At 43.2% G+C, this 18,991-nt stretch overlaps 1 protein-coding gene across 5 annotated transcripts in view; it reads right to left on the bottom strand.

The window, feature by feature from the left end:
* LOC117966731 (myocardin-like) overlaps positions 1–18,991 on the bottom strand; it is a 46,428-nt gene that overhangs the window by 25,833 nt on the left and 1,604 nt on the right. For 4 of the 5 annotated variants that reach the window (XM_059018458.1, XM_059018460.1, XM_059018461.1 and 1 more), the window contains exons 2-7: positions 12,281–12,337; positions 10,877–10,926; positions 7,594–7,660; positions 4,038–4,357; positions 2,332–2,642; positions 222–363 (exon numbers count right to left, since the gene is read on the bottom strand). In XM_059018458.1, the coding sequence (XP_058874441.1) occupies positions 222–363; positions 2,332–2,642; positions 4,038–4,357; positions 7,594–7,660; positions 10,877–10,926; positions 12,281–12,337 (947 nt within the window). The remainder of the gene's footprint in view (positions 1–221; positions 364–2,331; positions 2,643–4,037; positions 4,358–7,593; positions 7,661–10,876; positions 10,927–12,280; positions 12,338–18,991) is intronic. The other variant, XM_059018459.1, reaches the window with a different exon arrangement.

Genomic DNA, 18,991 nt, shown 5'->3' with positions numbered 1-18,991 from the left:
AAAGAATCCTATCATATTTGACTGTCAATATAGATAGCAGATCCCCAAATTCCGTCAGAAATAGCGATTTGACTTGTGGTCGATAAATGATTACAATATGAACAGGTAATGTCAAGGTTAAAACTTCAAAATATGAATATCCTTCAACAATTTCCTCCCTGTAACCCCTCTCTCCTCTTTCCTCTCCTCTCACTCCTATTTCTCAACTCTCCTTTGCTCACCGTGAGGTCATCGAGGTTGGAGGGGAGGGGCTCTGGTTTGGAGGCAGAGCCGGAGGCACTGGGGGCATGTCCTGGGGCGAGGGGGAGGGGCCGGGGACAGACTGTGGGCGTGGCTCCGGTGATGCTGAGAATCTGCTCACTACTAAGAGAGGACGCGAAAGAGAGAGGGAGAGACAGGGGAAAGGGGGGGAGGGAGAGATGGGGAGAAAATTGGAGGGAGAGAGAAGGGGTGAGTCGGGGGGGGGGGTGTTGATATTGCATTATTTATTCGTGTTCAGTGTCATTCCTAGCACAGTTTTCTGGGTAATTCAAAGTGTTGAACTGCTTCTTGATTCCCATACACATACACAATAACAAGCCCTGCCCTGGAGCAGCATAGAGCAGAGAGGACTCCCAGCACACACACTGCCCTCCCAGCACACACACTGCCCTCCCAGCACACACACTGCACACACAGTGGGCAGCAGTGTGGAGTAGTGGTTAGGGCTCTGGACTCTTGACCGGAGGGTTGTGGGTTCAATCCCCAGTGGGGGACACTGCTGTTGTACCCTTGAGCAAGGTACTTTACCTAGATTGCTCCAGTAAAAACCCAACTGTATAAATGGGTAATTGTATGTAAAATAATGTGATATCTGTATAATGTGAAATAATGTATAATGTGATATCTTGTAACAATTGTAAGTCGCCCTGGATAAGGGCGTCTGCTAAGAAATAAATAATAATAATAATAACAACAGTGCCCTCCCTGCACACACACTGCCCTCCCTGCACACACACTGCCCTCCCAGCACACACACTGCACACACACTGCCCTCCCTGCATACACACTGCCCTCCCAGCACACACACTGCACACACACTGCCCTCCCAGCACACACACTGCACACACACTGCCCTCCCAGCACACACACTGCACACACACTGCCCTCCCTGCACACACACTGCCCTCCCAGCACACACACTGCCCTCCCAGCACACACACTGTACACACACTGCCCTCCCAGCACACACACTGCACACACACTGTACACACACTGCCCTCCCAGCACACACACTGCACACACACTGCCCTCCCAGCACACACACTGCACACACACTGCCCTCCCTGCACACACACTGCACACACACTGCCCTCCCTGCACACACACTGTTCACACACTGCCCTCCCAGCACACACACTGCCCTCCCAGCACACACACTGCCCTCTCTACACACACACTGCCCTCCCAGCACACACACTGTACACACACTGCCCTCCCAGCACACACACTGTACACACACTGCCCTCCCAGCACACACACTGCCCTCCCTGCACACACACTGCCCTCCCTGCACACACACTGCACACACACTGCCCTCCCAGCACACACACTGTACACACACTGCCCTCCCAGCACACACACTGCCCTCCCTGCACACACACTGCCCTCCCTGCACACACACTGCACACACACTGCCCTCCCTGCACACACACTGCACACACACTGCCCTCCCTGCACACACACTGCACACACACTGCCCTCCCTGCACACACACTGCACACACACTGCCCTCCCTGCACACACACTGCACACACACTGCCCTCCCAGCACACACACTGTACACACACTGCCCTCCCAGCACACACACTGCCCTCCCTGCACACACACTGCCCTCCCTGCACACACACTGCACACACACTGCCCTCCCAGCACACACACTGTACACACACTGCCCTCCCAGCACACACACTGCCCTCCCTGCACACACACTGCCCTCCCTGCACACACACTGCACACACACTGCCCTCCCAGCACACACACTGCACACACACTGCCCTCCCAGCACACACACTGCACACACACTGCCCTCCGGTGGCCACTGTGTGTTACAGATCTGGATTCATTAAAGTTGCCTACACAGTCATCACACATTAATTTTCCATTGAATTGTAATGACACCCTATCACTGATCGACTGCAGTTCAGTCATGCATGTACTTGTAATTCAATCGTTATTCTTGTATTTTTTAATTACTGCAGCATAATTGTAACTGGAATTGGAATTGAACAAAACAGCTGGCTCTGCTGCAACTGTATTTGTAATTGCTGTAATCTCATTGTAATCTCTCACCTGCTGCTGATTCCCTGCTCTGTGGAAGCAGACCCGGCCCCCTGGCTCTGGCTCTGGTCCTGATCCAGGGTCTGTTGACTCAGAATCTGAAGCTGTAGAAACACCTGCTGCTGCTGGAGCAGGCGGGAGTAGGCAGAGTCCATGGCGGAGGGGGCGTGTCCCTGCGTCCCGCCCATGGCCCCGCCCCCGGCCCCGCCCTTCTGGTCAGGAGGGATGTACTGGTGATATTTCAGCTTCCGGAGCTTCGGCTTCGAATCTTTCGACTTCTTGGAGCGGGGGGGCCGAAGGAGAGAGGATGGGGGAGAGGGGGCCTGACAGAGAGGGGTGATAGTGGGGGAGTGAGGGGGGGTTAGGATGAGAGAGGGAGGGAGAGAGTGAGAGGGGGAGTTAGGATGAGAGAGAGGGAGGGATATTTATCTTGCATCGTCATATATTAATACTACAAAGCAGGTGTCAGCTTCATGGCAGCAGTGTGGAGTAGTGGTGAGGGCTCTGGACTCTTGACCGGAGGGTTGTGGGTTCAATCCCTGGTGGGTGACACTGCTGCTGTACCCTTGAGCAAGGTACTTTACCTAGATTGCTCCAGTAAAAACTCAACTGTATAAATGGGTAATTGTATGTAAAAATAATGTGATATCTTGTAACAGTTGTAAGTCGCCCTGGATAAGGGCATCTGCTAAGAAATAAATAATAATAATAATAATAATAATAATAATAATAATAATGTTGTTGAAGCTGACACCCTGGGATCCTTCAAGAAGCTGCTTGATGAGATTCTGGGATCAATAAGCTACTAACAACCAAACGAGCAAGATGGGCCGAATGGCCTCCTCTCGTTTGTAAACTTCCTTATGTAATTCAATATGTTAATGTAACGTTATTCAGCAGGTTTCATTCCACTTTATGAAGCTCAATCAGTTCATTCTATATAGAGGGTGATGCTATACTTTTGCCCAGAGCTGCACATGGTGTATTTTGGATTTGGTTTTCTGTTGTGGTCTAGAGCTGCCAACCTCATTGGGACTGACTAATGACCGAATGTCTTTCTGAAATATTATTTGTTATTATTATTAGTTTATTTAGCAGACGCCTTTATCCAAGGCGACTTACAGAGACTAGGGTGTGTGAACTATGCATCAGCTGCAGAGTCACTTACAATTACGTCTCACCCGAAAGACGGAGCACAAGAAGGTGAAGTGACTTGCTCAGGGTCACACAGTGAGTCAATAGCTGAGGTGGGATTTGACCAAGCGGCTTCACCAACATGCTTCGGTAAACGCAATAGATTTCTTCACAATTCCTGACATTTAACATCCTACTTGATAAATGTCGACATTTACCGGTAAAACTTAAGTTGACCAGATTCTGACTTATACCGCAACATCTAGAACACCACCTTCACTAGCATCACAAACTCCATCACTGCATCTCTCCTTGTCTCACTGCTGCCCTTGGCACACGCCTGCTCTCTGAACAGAAAACCGCGGGAGACGAGAGCAGCTATGAGGGGATCCAGGCTGAAGTCCCATTGATTTTATTCTAGTTTTATTATCCGAGGCGACATACAGGTGTTAAAGAGCAGTCCAGGGTTACAGTGCAAACACACTGTGTATTACCGTGTAGTTTACAGTAAGTGCATCCGACTGGAATATTGTGTGAAGCAGGATGCAACAAGCAGGGGGAGGGGTGGAGAAAGGGGGAGGTACCTTGGGTAGGAGGGGCGTCGGCGGCACAGACAGGAACATCCCATTGGCTCTCCCGGCTGTTGCCATGGAGTCGCTCTCCGAGAGGCTGGCTGTGATTGGCTGCGCACTGCTCTCGGTTGCCGAGAGCGACGAAGCGCTGCTGTGATTGGATGCTGAGGGACAGGGGGCAGGGCCTGGGCAGGAGGAGCTCCGCGGGTGGTCAGCTGGTCGCCCCGGAGACACAGAGAGGCCCTGCGATTGGTCAGGAGATGTGGAGGAGGAAGAGCTGCTGATGTCATCATCAAAACTGTCACAGGATGATTGTGGGAGATGTAGGCAAACTGAGAGAGAGAGAAAGAAAGAGAGAGAGTGAAAGAGAGAGAGAGAGAGAGAGAGAACATTTTAATTCTGCTAATTCTTTTTTGTAATCACAATATTAACTGAGAACTGAGACACACACAGAAGGGAGAGACACATAGAGACAGGGTAATTATAATCACACACACACTAAGACACACACACACTGAGACACACACACTAAGACACCACACACACACTAAGACACGCACACACACACAGACACACACACACACTGAGACACACACTGAGACACACACTGAGACACGCACACACACACAGAGCGCATGTTGGGTATATACAAGAATCCAAAAACATTTTGTCAATGTCCATCACTTATATACAGTCAAACCTGCTCATGCGACCACCTTTAGTTAGCGACCTCCTGGTCTAAGTGACCACTTTAAATTCCTCCCAATGATATTTGTGCTTTTATTTAACTGTATTAAGTGACCACCTGTCTAACGCGACCAGCGACCACGATTCTCTACCCAGCAACCGACTCAAACCTGTATTAAGCACCCTTACACAGGGCTGCTGTTATAAGAATCTTTTAAGATGGTACGTCCTAAATTCAAAGGAATACGGTACCATTTTATCCATAATCATAATAATAATATAATATGCATGTATGTATATATGTGTTTTAGTTTTTATTGTTGTATCTGTTTGGCTTGTATCTGCATTATATATATATATATATATATATATATATATATATATATATATATATATATATATATATATATATATATATATATATTATATATATATATATACATACAGTATATATATAATGTTATGGACCGATGTCGAAATCGGGCAGTTGCTGAAATGCCCGTGCAGTTTGTGAAGTGCCCAGCTGCGGTGGGCAGATGCAGAATTAGCTTCGAATGTTACCTCATTTCAGCATCTGCCCTGGCTGGTCAACTGCCCACAGCCACCCGGGCGAAGAACATTATTTTAACAGATACAGAATAATACAAACAGAGAATGAATTACGTTTGTTGCCTTTAAGAGCAAAAGCGCACCGTCACAATACAGTAATACAAGACCGATTTCTGAGCAGAGCTGCGTTGTTTGAATGAGAGATCATTCAATATCAGCAAGAGGCTAATAATCACAGTTAAGTTTAAACATGTAAAAGCCACCCAGTTACATATCGTTAACTCAATTAGCAATATTAATGAATCATTAATCAACAGCATAAAGTTTGTATTTCTTATTTAGAAACATGAACGACAACTTGACTCTGAAGAAAACGTTTTCTTATAAAAAAAAAGTTTTCGTTCTGTAGAAAATATTTTAAACAATCAAACATGTCTAACATTAGTTGACATCAGATCTCAGACAATTAGACCTTTGCCTCAGCATTTCATTCAGCACATAGCGTGTGCAGCATTACAGACTGGCATTGCGACATTGTTAAAGTCTGTAAGTTTGCAACATTGCAGCCTCGAAAACCACTGTTGGGCAGGTTAAAAACACACACGAAATACCGAATAATACAGAAATGATTACTAAAGCCATGGCAAAGTAAGAAAAATACGTTAGTCTCCTATGTAGGACTTTATATCTCCTACGTAGGGCTTCGTATCTCCTAATTAGGACTAAAAAGTCATATGTAGGAATTTGTGTGGTCTGTGTGGTCCAGTGGTCCAGTGGTTAAAGAAAAGGTTGTTAAAGAAAAGCTGTGTGGTCCAGTGGTTAAAGAAAAGGGCTTGTAACCAGGAGGTCCCCGGTTCAAATCCCACCTCAGCCACTGACTCATTGTGTGACCCTGAGCAAGTCACTTCACCTCCTTGTGCTCCGTCTTTCGGGTGAGACGTAGTTGTAAGTGACTCTGCAGCTGATGCATAGTTCACACACCCTAGTCTCTGTAAGTCGCCTTGGATAAAGGCGTCTGCTAAATAAACTAATAATAATAATAATTTAAAAGAATTAGGAGATAAAAAGTCCTATGTGGGAGATAACAAGTCCTAATTAGGAGAGTTTACTTTTTTTTTTCATTTGTATAGTCTGAAAAAGACTGTATAACATTAGTGTTTATTTTTAAATGATGGTCTGGTATGATGCACATTTTCACAGTACAACAGACTTGAGTTCGGTGATACCTGTGTCGCTGCTAGTTTAGTGTGTGTTATGAATAACCTACGCCAGCTCGATCAGAAAGCCTCCTGAAACAGAAATAAGTCCGTCTGTGACAAAATCTGGACGCCTGAGTGTCTCTCTGGTCTCTCAGTGACACCCATGCTTGACATAAGAAGATAAGAAAGTTTACAAACGAGAGGAGGCCATTCAGTCCATCTTGCTCGTTTGGTTGTTAGTAGCTTATTGATCCCAGAATCTCATCAAGCAGCTTCTTGAAGGATCCCAGGGTGTCAGCTTCATTACTGGGGAGTTGGTTCCAGACCCTCACAATTCTCTGTGTAAAAAAGTGCCTCCTGTTTTCTGTTCTGAATGCCCCTTTATCTAATCTCCATTTGTGACCCCTGGTCCTTGTTTCTTTTTTCAGGTCAAAAAAGTCCCCTGGGTCGACATTGACATTGTCTATATAGCAGGTAACAAAGCCCCTGTTACATGCTGAACAACAACTATTTGGATGGGAGGGGGGGAGCATTGGTTTGTTTCTTTTTTTGGGAGAGGGTTTCAGCTATTTATTTTTTTAAACAAGGTTTTCCAGAGTCCTGACATTTATAATATGTGCATTTTGTTTGCCGTGGGGACTCTTCTTTAGTTTGTGCTACTTACAAAACCAAAATCATTCTCAAAACAGTGTTGTCACTGTCCCTGTGGAACTGAGTGCTAGAAATGCATTTGAATGGCTTTCATTTGCCCCTGATGTCCTCCAAACCCAATTAAAATAACGGAAACAGTGATCAACCAGGGTTCCTACCATGCCACTGCCTGGCCTCGAGCACCAAACAGGGGAGTTTACCCTTTTTTTTATTTACCACTACACTACTGGTTCAGGCGCTGGTGTAGAGGCATGCTGAGAGCTGAAGTTCAGTGCAGAGGCACGTTGGGAGCTGTAGTTCGGTGCAGAGGCATGCTGGGAGCTGTAGTTTAGTGCAATGCATGCTGGGAGCTGTCGTTCAATGCAGTTTCATGTTGGGACCTGTAGTTTAGTGCATTGCATGCGGGGAGCTGTAGTTCAGTGCAGTGTGTGCTGGGAGCTGTAGTTCAGTGCAGTGTGTGCTGGGAGCTGTTGTTTCTGTACCTCTAGAGTCGGGGTCCGGGCCAGGGAGTCTCTGAGGGGTTTTGTGCTTCAGGAAATCATCAGGCGCCTGAGAGCAGAGATCAGATAGAGAATAATCAATACCTATAATCAATACCCAATAGTCAATACACCATAATTAATACTAAATAACCAATACCTAATAATCAATCATCAGGATTCTGAGAGCGGAGATGAAATAGAGAACAGTGCATGGGGTCGGGTGTGACATGAGAATTCAATGCACACCGAAGGGGAGGGATGTTACATAAACCCTGAGGGTGAATCCAAAGGACTTTATCCAAGTATCTCACCTTGTTGTGGGAGAGGCTTACTCTGCTCAGTGTGTGTCAGGGCGGTGTTATATCAGCTCAGGGTGGCACTGTGTGCTGGTGTTAATGAGAGCGTGTTTCCCTAACCCTTACTCTGCTCAGTGTGTGTCAGGGAGGTGTTATATCAGCTCAGGGTGGCACTGTGTGCTGGTGTTAATGAGCGCGTGTTTCCCTAACCCTTACTCTGCTCAGTGTGTGTCAGGGAGGTGTTATATCAGCTCAGGGTGGCACTGTGTGCTGGTGTTAATGAGAGCGTGTTTCCCTAACCCTTACTCTGCTCAGTGTGTGTCAGGGAGGTGTTATATCAGCTCAGGGTGGCACTGTGTGCTGGTGTTAATGAGAGCGTGTTTCCCTAACCCTTACTCTGCTCAGTGTGTGTCAGGGAGGTGTTATATCAGCTCAGGGTGGCACTGTGTGCTGGTGTTAATGAGAGCGTGTTTCCCTAACCCTTACTCTGCTCAGTGTGTGTCAGGGAGGTGTTATATCAGCTCAGGGTGGCACTGTGTGCTGGTGTTAATGAGAGCGTGTTTCCCTAACCCTTACTCTGCTCAGTGTGTGTCAGGGAGGTGTTATATCAGCTCAGGGTGGCACTGTGTGCTGGTGTTAATGAGAGCGTGTTTCCCTAACCCTTACTCTGCTCAGTGTGTGTCAGGGAGGTGTTATATCAGCTCAGGGTGGCACTGTGTGCTGGTGTTAATGAGAGCGTGTTTCCCTAACCCTTACTCTGCTCAGTGTGTGTCAGGGAGGTGTTATATCAGCTCAGGGTGGCACTGTGTGCTGGTGTTAATGAGCGCGTGTTTCCCTAACCCTTACTCTGCTCAGTGTGTGTCAGGGAGGTGTTATATCAGCTCTCTCTCAAGTGGTCCACCAGTCTGTTATGTTTATCCCTATCAGGATCAAAAATATGCGGCATCACATTTCGCTTTATGCTGATGTGTTGTTATACATTAAAAATGTTTCCCAATCGCGCCTTCATCTTCTAGATATTTTTAATGATTTCAGTGCACTATCTGGATATCTGCACTTATGCCTTTGAACGCTGCAATCAGAGATTGCCCTCAAACATACCGGAAGTTAAGCATTTTAAATATCTCGGTGTAGAAATCTATTAAAAATGAACACACTCCCACGCATCAATTTTTTTCAGTTTGATGTTCTCCTCTCTCTCCTCCTATTGGTTATTGGAATGAACTGCAAATTCATATGGAGAGGGAAGTGGCCACGTCTCAAATTCTCTACATTACATTGTGAGAAATCCTCAGGAGGACTGTCTTTACCAAACTTCAAATATTATTTTTGGTCATTCGTGGTGCGGCGATCATGGTGTGGCTCCATCCTAACATTCCTATTTCATTATTATTATTATTAGGGCAGCAGTGTGGAGTAGTGGTTAGGGCTCTGGACTCTGGACTCTTGACCGGAAGGTTGTGGGTTCAATCCCCAGTGGGGGACACTGCTGTTGTACCCTTGAGCAAGGTACTTTACCTAGATTGCTCCAGTAAAAAACCCAACTATATAAATGGGTAATTGTATGTAAAATAATGTGATGTCTGTATAATGTGAAATAATGTGATATCTTGTAACAATTGTAAGTTGCCCTGGATAAGGGCGTCTGCTAAGAAATAAATAATAATAATATTATTATTATTATTATTATTTATTTCTTAGCAGACGCCCTTATCCAGGGCGACTTACAATTGTTACACGATATCACATTATTTTTACATACAATTACCCGTTTATACAGTTGGGTTTTTACTGGAGCAATCTAGGTAAAGTACCTTGCTCAAAGTGCCCAAACACATAATATTTCTTCTTTGTTGCCATCTTTAAAAATTGATTCTTGCAAAGTTCTGAAACAAGCATTCATGGGTTATAGATGAGCGTTTGAAGGACTTGTGGTGAAATAACTGACTTGGAAATCGGTCTCCATCTGTTTTTTGCTGTGGTATAGAAACAGGTATTTTGTGCAATTTTGTGCAAAGTTCATGGCGACAGAGGAAAACTCAGTATCTCCATATAGACTTAAAGACTTGGTTTACTCTGGTATTCTCCTTAAGCAATGCAAATGACACTTTGCTCCCATATTCTGTTATTTTTTGTCAGTTTTTCGTTGAGTATCTGGAAAACTACAAAGCGGTGTGCAATTCAATATGTTAACAAGGGAAAATTATTCAGCAGCTTTCACTGGACTCTATGAAGCTGAGGGAGTTCATTCTATATAGAGGGGGTGGAATTCAATATGTTAACAAGGGAAAATTATTCAGCAGCTTTCACTGGACTCTATGAAGCTGAGGGAGTTCATCTCCATATAGACTTAAAGACTTGGTTTACTCTGGTATTCTCCTTAAGCAATGCAAATGACATTTTGCTCCTATAATCTGTTATTTGATTACAGTGTGGCGCCTGGTGGAAAAGCACACAAGACTTCAAACAAAATGGCATTCTCATTTGCCCAGTTTCCATAATTTTGCACTCTTATCATGCGGCCGTCCCTTTTCTTTTCCACGATGGAAGGATAGGGGGATTTACACTCTGGGGGATATTGCTAAAGATGACTGCCTTTGCACATTCCGAGAGCTACAACTGCGTTATAATTTAGCGGGTACTTTTTTATCTTCGTCTTCGTTCTGCGTGCCTATGGGGTTCCCTGGGGTACAGAACTGCCACCTCATGCCTTGCATGATATTCTCAACACAGGGAGTAAAACGCAGGGGCTGGGATCCACACTTTATAATCACCTAATAAGGGCCCCCTTGGGGGAAAATTGAAAATATGGGTAATTTTCCTTTGTTTTGTACTGATGTATTGTTTTATGTTCCAATAAAAATTTGATCACAAAAAAAATCAATACCCATAAATCAATACCCAGTAGTCAATGCCCAGTAATCAATATCCAGAAATCTTAGCTCCTTCTAGTTTTGAGGTTCTGATTGTGTTTGAAGAGGACTCACCTTTCCCCGCTCTCTCTCCCCCCTCACACCAAGAGAACCATTCGACAGAGCTGAAGAGAGAAACACAGTGAGAGAGAGAGAGAGAGAGAGAAAGAGAAAGAAAGAAAGAAAGAGAGGACAGGAGAGAGGAGAGAGGACATAAGAAAGGTTACAAACAAGAGGCCATTCATATAGACTCACAGACAGACAGACAGACAGACACATATAGACTCACAGATAGACAGACAGACACATATAGACTCACAGACAGACAGACAGACTTGCAGACAAACTCACAGACAGGCTCAGAGATTCACAGACAGACTCAGTATCCCAAAGACTGGCCTTCAAATTCAGAAAGCAAAAGAGAAAGAAAGAAAGAAAGAAAGAAAGAAAGAAAGAAAGAAAGAGAAAGAAGTTCTGAAATCTGGACAGAGACACACAGACAGACAGACAGACAGACATACAGACTCACAGACAGACAGACTCTCAAACATAGATTCTCAGACAGACTCAGAAACACAGACAGACTCTCAGACTCACAGAAAGACTGGCTCTCAGACTCACAGATAGACTGAGACTCACAGACTCACTCACAGACAGACTCACAGACAGATAGACTCTCAGACTCAGAAAGAAAGACAGACAGACCAACAGACTATCAGACTCTCTCACAGATAGACTCTCAGACTCAGAAAGACAGACAGACAGACCAACAGACTCTCAGACTCTCTCACAGACTCACTCTCAGACTCACAGACACTCTCAGACTCTCTCACAGACAGACTCACAGACTCACTCTCAGACTCACAGACACTCTCAGACTCTCTCACAGACAGACTCACTCTCAGACTCACAGACACTCTCAGACTCTCTCACAGACAGACTCACTCTCAGACTCACAGACACTCTCAGACTCTCTCACAGACAGACTCAAAGACTCACTCTCAGACTCTCTCACAGACAGACTCACTCTCAGACTCACAGACTCACTCTCAGACTCTCTCACAGACAGACTCACAGACTCACTCTCAGACTCTCTCACAGACAGACTCACAGACTCACTCTCAGACTCTCTCACAGACAGACTCACAGACTCACTCTCAGACTCACAGACACTCTCAGACTCTCTCACAGACAGACTCACAGACTCACTCTCAGACTCACAGACATTCTCGGACTCTCTCACAGACAGACTCACAGACTCACTCTCAGACTCTCTCACAGACAGACTCACAGACTCACTCTCAGACTCACAGACACTCTCAGACTCTCTCACAGACAGACTCACAGACTCACTCTCAGACTCACAGACACTCTCAGACTCTCTCACAGACAGACTCACAGACTCACTCTCAGACTCTCTCACAGACAGACTCACAGACTCACTCTCAGACTCACAGACACTCTCAGACTCTCTCTCACCTGTATCAGAGCTGGCTTCATTCTGCTGCCTGCGATGTTGCATCCGGAGCTGCAGTACTGAAACACAAACCGCAGGGGTCAGCACTGAGAACCAAAACAGCTCACCAACTACAGCCACCCTTCTGGCAGTGAATGCAGGACACCTGGGATTGCTTCATGTTTAGCTGTTGACTGCTAACTGAAGCCATGCACAGCTCTGGACAAAAGTGTTGCATCACCTAGAATTATAGGATTGAGACATCATTATAAAAAAAACCTATATGAACATAATTTAGATCTTTTATTTAACATCATGTAATCAAAGAAACTACACAATGATATTGCAAAAGTCTACCGGAAGCCATAATAGTAGTACAGTAGTATTTGATGTCAGTTTTTCGTTGAGTATCTGGAAAACTACAAAGCGGTGTGCAATTCAATATGTTAACAAGGGAACATTATTCAGCAGCTTTCATTGGACTCTATGAAGCTGAGGGAGTTCATTCTATATAGAGGGGGTGGAATTCAATATGTTAACAAGGGAACATTATTCAACAGGTTTCATTCCACTTTATGAAGACACATTACTTAATTCTGTAGTGTGAGGATGCTTCACTTTTGGCCAGAGCTGTAGTTTACACACTGTAAAGTAACATATCCATGCTCTGAAGCTCATCCTTACAGTAGTGATTTAGCACCACAGGACTCCCTGTTTCAACAATATTATCTCTAGATTGTATGAACCCCATTAGAACTCTTTTTAGCCAGCATTGGCAAAGCTGCACAGGAAATGGACAGTGTAGCCGTTTACCAGAGATCACAAAGACACTGAGAATAGACAAGACACACACCTGCAGCTCTGCACTCACACTAGCATCACCTGGAACTTTAGGGTTGAGACATAATTAAAAAAAAAAAAAATCTAATGTAGGAACATCATTTAGATATTTTATTTATCATCATGTAATCAAAGAAACTACAAAATGATATTGACAAAAACATCTACCGGAAGCCATAATAGTAGTCCAGTAGTATTTCATGTTAGATTTGGAATTGTCACATTATTTTTCAATTGTCAGTTTTTCATTATCTGGAAAACTATAAAGCAGTGTGTAATTCAATATGTTAATATAACATTATTCAGCAGGTTTCATTCGACTTTATAAAGCTAAATTAGAGACAGAGACAGACAAAGACACACACACGCGCACACACTGAGACATGCAGAGCAATGAGGGGTTAACTTGTATTTTGAGGTCAGGAATTCCCAGCATGCCTCAGGTGTGCTGAGTGTTGCGTTCTCTCTCTATTTTGGTCACCCCCTCCCCCCTCATACACACAGCTGCCTGCCTCCCTCTCTTTCACAGAGACTATAACATTTAAACGAAACTGAGTCAAGCAGACAAGCGTTTGTGCTCTAGTGGGCAGGATTTTCAAATCAATCTGTTAATGCTTTGAAATTTCTCATTAAAAAGCTTAATTGTCGCAGGTCACCTACATCACTTCCTGTCTCAATGACTAGAAAAGGGGGACTCGTTAAGCAAAATGCATGTTAACGAGATGAAGAAAACTGAATGGAAGCATAATTCGCTGTTCTGGAAACTACTAGCGTACAGGGAGATGGCTCTCCCACCAGCGAGCAGCAGCCAAATGGAAATGAAAACTAATGGGAATATCTATGTTCTATCTGCAGAATGTACATTTATTTAGAACACTTCACATATACAATGCTGATTTATGATTATCTGGCGTGTGGGGAAAAATTAGACAGCATGGATTTTAAAAAAGTCTCTGTATCGTCAGCGTCACAGCTGCGGCCTGTTCAATTTCTGTTTCATGGTGAGCTGTAGTCTTTCGTTAATTAAAACCTTCCTTTTCCAAGGGCTAATGAACTCCTGATAAATTATGACAATTAACACGGTTTCGCTTTTAAATTCTCACGCAAACAAAAGAAATAGTCACAAGAAGCACTGCTCGTTAAGATGGTAACATTATTTAATTAATCAACATAATTCTGGAAATCACATTAGCATGATTATTTGATAACGAGATAGGCACAGACCGCTTGAAAATGCCAAAATGAATGCTACATATCAATTTGTTTATTAACACTGGGGTTATCATTTATGACCTTCTGAAAATCCTACCCAGTGTGTTTTAATGCCTTCATGTGACAGAAAGACAATGATTCTTGGTGGTAAATCTCTCTCTTGACCTGTGAGGGCGCCAAGTAACGGGAACAGAGTACCCTGGACTGTTTGGCCTGACACTTCATTCCCAGGGTTAAAAGGAAGTCGGTCATTTAGAAAGGGGGCGGAGCTTCGGTGCACTAACTCATCGACCCGGAAGGGAAATGATGTGGCAACCGCGGATTGGAGGAACGGCTGCAAACGTTTACCAAGGGGTCATGAGTGATGGTATAAATAGGGGACGAAGCGACGTGATCTGTTCCTTCATTTTGGTTAGAGAACAACCTGGAAGGACCTGTGATTTGTGTAAAGAAAACTGGGAGTGTTTTGTCTGTTGTGATTATTTAGACGGCTAAACACGATCCAGGAGCTGTCGCTAAAGGCCAGCACGAACCTGAACAACACTTCACTTAGTTTACACTAAAGAACGGTATTTTCACCACAAGCACTACAGCACGCACTGTGGACTGGTGTTCATGTTTGTGTTATGTGTGGGTGATTTAAAACAGGACTGTTATTATTTGAGGGCTGACCTGCAGATTACAAAGCAATACATGCCACTGTATTGAGTCTCATTGACATTGTTATTATTTACTGTTGTTAGCCATCAGGCATTTGGATCAGGGCAGCAGTGTGGAGTAGTGGTTAGGGCTCTGGACTCTTGACCGGAGGGTCGTGGGTTCAATCCCAGGTGGGGGACACTGCTGTTGTACCCTTGAGCAAGGTACTTTACCTAGATTGCTCTAGTAAAAACCCAACTGTATAAATGGGGAATTGTATGTAAAAATAATGTGATATCTTGTAACAATTGTAAGTCGCCCTGGATAAGGGTGTCTGCTAAGAAATAAATAATAATAATAATTACAAAATACCACCATTAAACAGCATTGCACCTGGATTATAAGTGTCTGTCTGTTAACTATTTTGCCACACTTCATCAGCCAGAACTTCAAACATTCACCCAGTCTGTTATATGATATAAATCTAACATGCTGGTTATTTTCTTTTTTAATTATTATGATTTCTAGACTGCATACTAGTGGAATGTGTGTGAGTCGACATCACCGGAGAATTCCGAGCTCCTCTAGAACGGAGAGGTGTCTTCTGGGTAATACTGTGTTACCATAGAGATGGATGGAGAGAGAGGAGAGTGCACAGCTAGTGCATCACCTGCACAGCTAACTGAAACCCAGAGTGTCAGACCACTAGATGGCGCAGGATGTTCTTAATATAAAGACTGGCTGATCCCGCCTGTGTTACACATGTCTATGACAGGCTTCAGTGCTCATCCATAAAAAATAAAAAAAATAACTTGTCATGTTTTATGTTTTCTTATTTTTGTATACTGCAGTTATACAAATCTCTATCTATCTATCTATACACACACACATATATATATATATATATATATATATATATATATATATATATAATGACACAGTAGTAGTCAAAAGTTTATATACCCCAATGGAAAAGTTATAATTTCTAGAAACTTCTCGAAAACAAAGAATTTTAGCAAAAGTTTTGCTTTTGTGAATGAGGAAAAAAAAGTTACAAGAAATAGATGTCTATAATTATATATTCCAGCATTTTTTTTGCAAAACTCCAAAAATGCTAATTCAAAAGTATTCATACCCTGACAAGGAAAATGAAATTAATATCTAGTAGAGGCACCTTTAGCAATAATAACTTCTTTTAAACAGTTAGGATATTTGTCAATGAGCTTTTGGCATGATTCTTTAATGATTTTTAGCCATTCTTCAATGCAAAATTGTTCCAGTTCATTCAAATTCCGAGGACTTCTCTTGTGCGCAGCCTTCTTCAACTCATACCAAAGATTCTCAATCGGATTTAGATCAGAACTTTGACTCGTCCATTCCAGAACCTTGATTTGATTCTTCTTTAACCATTCTGAAGTAGATTTTGATGTGTGCTTTGGATCTTTGTCGTGTTGGAACATCCAGTTGCGCTTTTAACCAAGTTTTGTAGTGGAGGGTTTCAGATGATTGGCTAATATCTTTTGGTATGCTATGAAATCCATTTTACTGTGTATTGGAATTACATTTCTTGTGCCATCAGAGGAAAATCAGCCCCATAGATGGATATTACCACCTCCATGCTTGACAGTAGGTATGGTGTTCTTTTCTTTGTATGCCTCACCAGACTTTCTCCAAACGTAACGACTATCAGCATGACCAAATAGCTCGATTTTTGTTTCATCACTCCACAAAACCTTTGACCAGAACTCATATCCATCATTCAAATGCTGTTTTGCAAACTTTAAGCGATTGTCCTTGTGATGTTTTCCTAAGAGTGTCTTTTTCCTTGGCCTGCGATCATTGAGACCTTCACCATGCAATACTCAACCTATGATTGAAATGGAAACCCCAGTCCCACTTGCAGTTATTCACTTTGAATATCTCTGGCAGTCAATCTCTGATTGTTATTAACCTTCCTCACAATTCTTCTACATGTTCTTGGTGAAAGAACCTTCTTTCTTCCAGACCAAGGGAGGGTTGTGACAGTACCATGAGTCTTGAACTTCTTGATAATAGAAACAGTAGTTGAAATTGGGATACTCAAATGCTTGGAAATCTTCTTGTATCCTTCTCCAGCTTTACGACAATAAATAATTTTCTGCTTAAGGTCTTCAGATAGCTCTTTACTTTTTTCAATATTGACTTATTGGTAATGACAGCGATCATCCTAGGCCTAAACCTTTTATACTCTAAGAATGTTCACCTACAATCCAGCATTTTCTCAACTTTTCTAGAATTAGGTTCTGCATTATCACATTGAAATGTCTAGCACCTCGTAGACAATACTATCATAGCATCAGGGGGTATGAATACTTCTCATTTAGCATTTTTGCAAAAAGAAAATTGTTGACATATATTTCTTGTAACTTATTTTTCCTCATCCACAAAAGCAAAACTTTTGCTACAAAAGATTTTTCCTAAAATACTTTGTTTTTGAGAAATTCTAAATTTCCATTGGGGTGTGTAAACGTTTGACTACACTGTGTCTATACACAAGTTTTTTTGCTGAAAAGAGCCGACTTCCCAACGTCGCTGTGTGTTCAACACGCGTTTGCCAAGGGAAAGTGTGTTTGAAAACAAACAGCGCAGGTGCTGACAGGCTTGTGACGATTGCTAACTACACCGACTTAAATCCATGAGTGCGCTTGTTGTGATGTCATTTCCTGCATAGTTAATGCTCTCGTGTTCTTTCTATTTAGACCTCAGGCATCGTGGTATTGAGTCCATGCACTTAGTGATGCGTCTGCGTTGTATTGTTCTGTATTGAGTCCATGCACTTAGTGATGCGTCTGCGTTGTATTATTCTGTATTGAGTCCATGCACTTAGTGATGCGTCTGCGTTGTATTGTTCTGTATTGAGTCCATGCACTTAGTGATGCGTCTGCGTTGTATTATTCTGTATTGAGTCCATGCACTTAGTGATGCGTCTGCGTTGTATTATTCTGTATTGAGTCCATGCACTTAGTGATGCGTCTGCGTTGTATTACTCTGTATTGAGTCCATGCACTTAGTGATGCGTCTGCGTTGTATTGTTCTGTATTGAGTCCATGCACTTAGTGATGCGTCTGCGTTGTATTATTCTGTATTGAGTCCATGCACTTAGTGATGCGTCTGCGTTGTATTATTCTGTATTGAGTCCATACACTTAGTGATGCGTCTGCGTTGTATTATTCTGTATTGAGTCCATGCACTTAGTGATGCGTCTGCGTTGTATTATTCTGTATTGAGTCCATGCACTTAGTGATGCGTCTGCGTTGTATTATTCTGTATTGAGTCCATGCACTTAGTGATGCGTCTGCGTTGTATTGTTCTGTATTGAGTCCATGCACTTAGTGATGCGTCTGCGTTGTATTATTCTGTATTGAGTCCATGCACTTAGTGATGCGTCTGCGTTGTATTATTCTGTATTGAGTCCATGCACTTAGTGATGCGTCTGCGTTGTATTATTCTGTATTGAGTCCATGCACTTAGTGATGCGTCTGCGTTGTATTATTCTGTATTGAGTCCATGCACTTAGTGATGTGTCTGCGTTGTATTGTTCTGTATTGAGTCCATGCACTTAGTGATGCGTCTGCGTTGTATTGTTCTGTATTGAGTCCATGCACTTAGTGGTTAGTCTGCGTTGTATTATTCTGTATTGTATATGAAAGGAGGTATAACTGCAGTGTACAAAAAATACAACTTTGAGATGCAACATGTATTATTATTATTATTATTTTTATTATTATTATTATTATTATTATTCGTAGTAGTATTTAATAATATTATTATTTGTTTATTTAGCAGACGCCTTTATCCAAGGCAACTTACAGAGACTAGGGGGTGTGAACTATGCATCAGCTGCAGGGTCACTTACAACTACGTCTCACCCGAAAGACAAGGAGGTTAAGTGACTTGCTCAGGGTCACACAGTGAGTCAGTGGCTGAGGTGGGATTTGAACCGGGGACCTCCTGGTTACAAGCTCTTTTCTTTAACCACTGGACCACTCAGCCTCCTAATACAC

Source organism: Acipenser ruthenus, chromosome 60 (assembly GCF_902713425.1).
Source record: "Acipenser ruthenus chromosome 60, fAciRut3.2 maternal haplotype, whole genome shotgun sequence".
In the NCBI taxonomy this organism is placed as follows: domain Eukaryota; kingdom Metazoa; phylum Chordata; class Actinopteri; order Acipenseriformes; family Acipenseridae; genus Acipenser; species Acipenser ruthenus.
The sequence above is the reverse complement of the archived record's forward strand: the minus strand, read 5'-3'. Positions and strand labels throughout refer to the sequence as shown.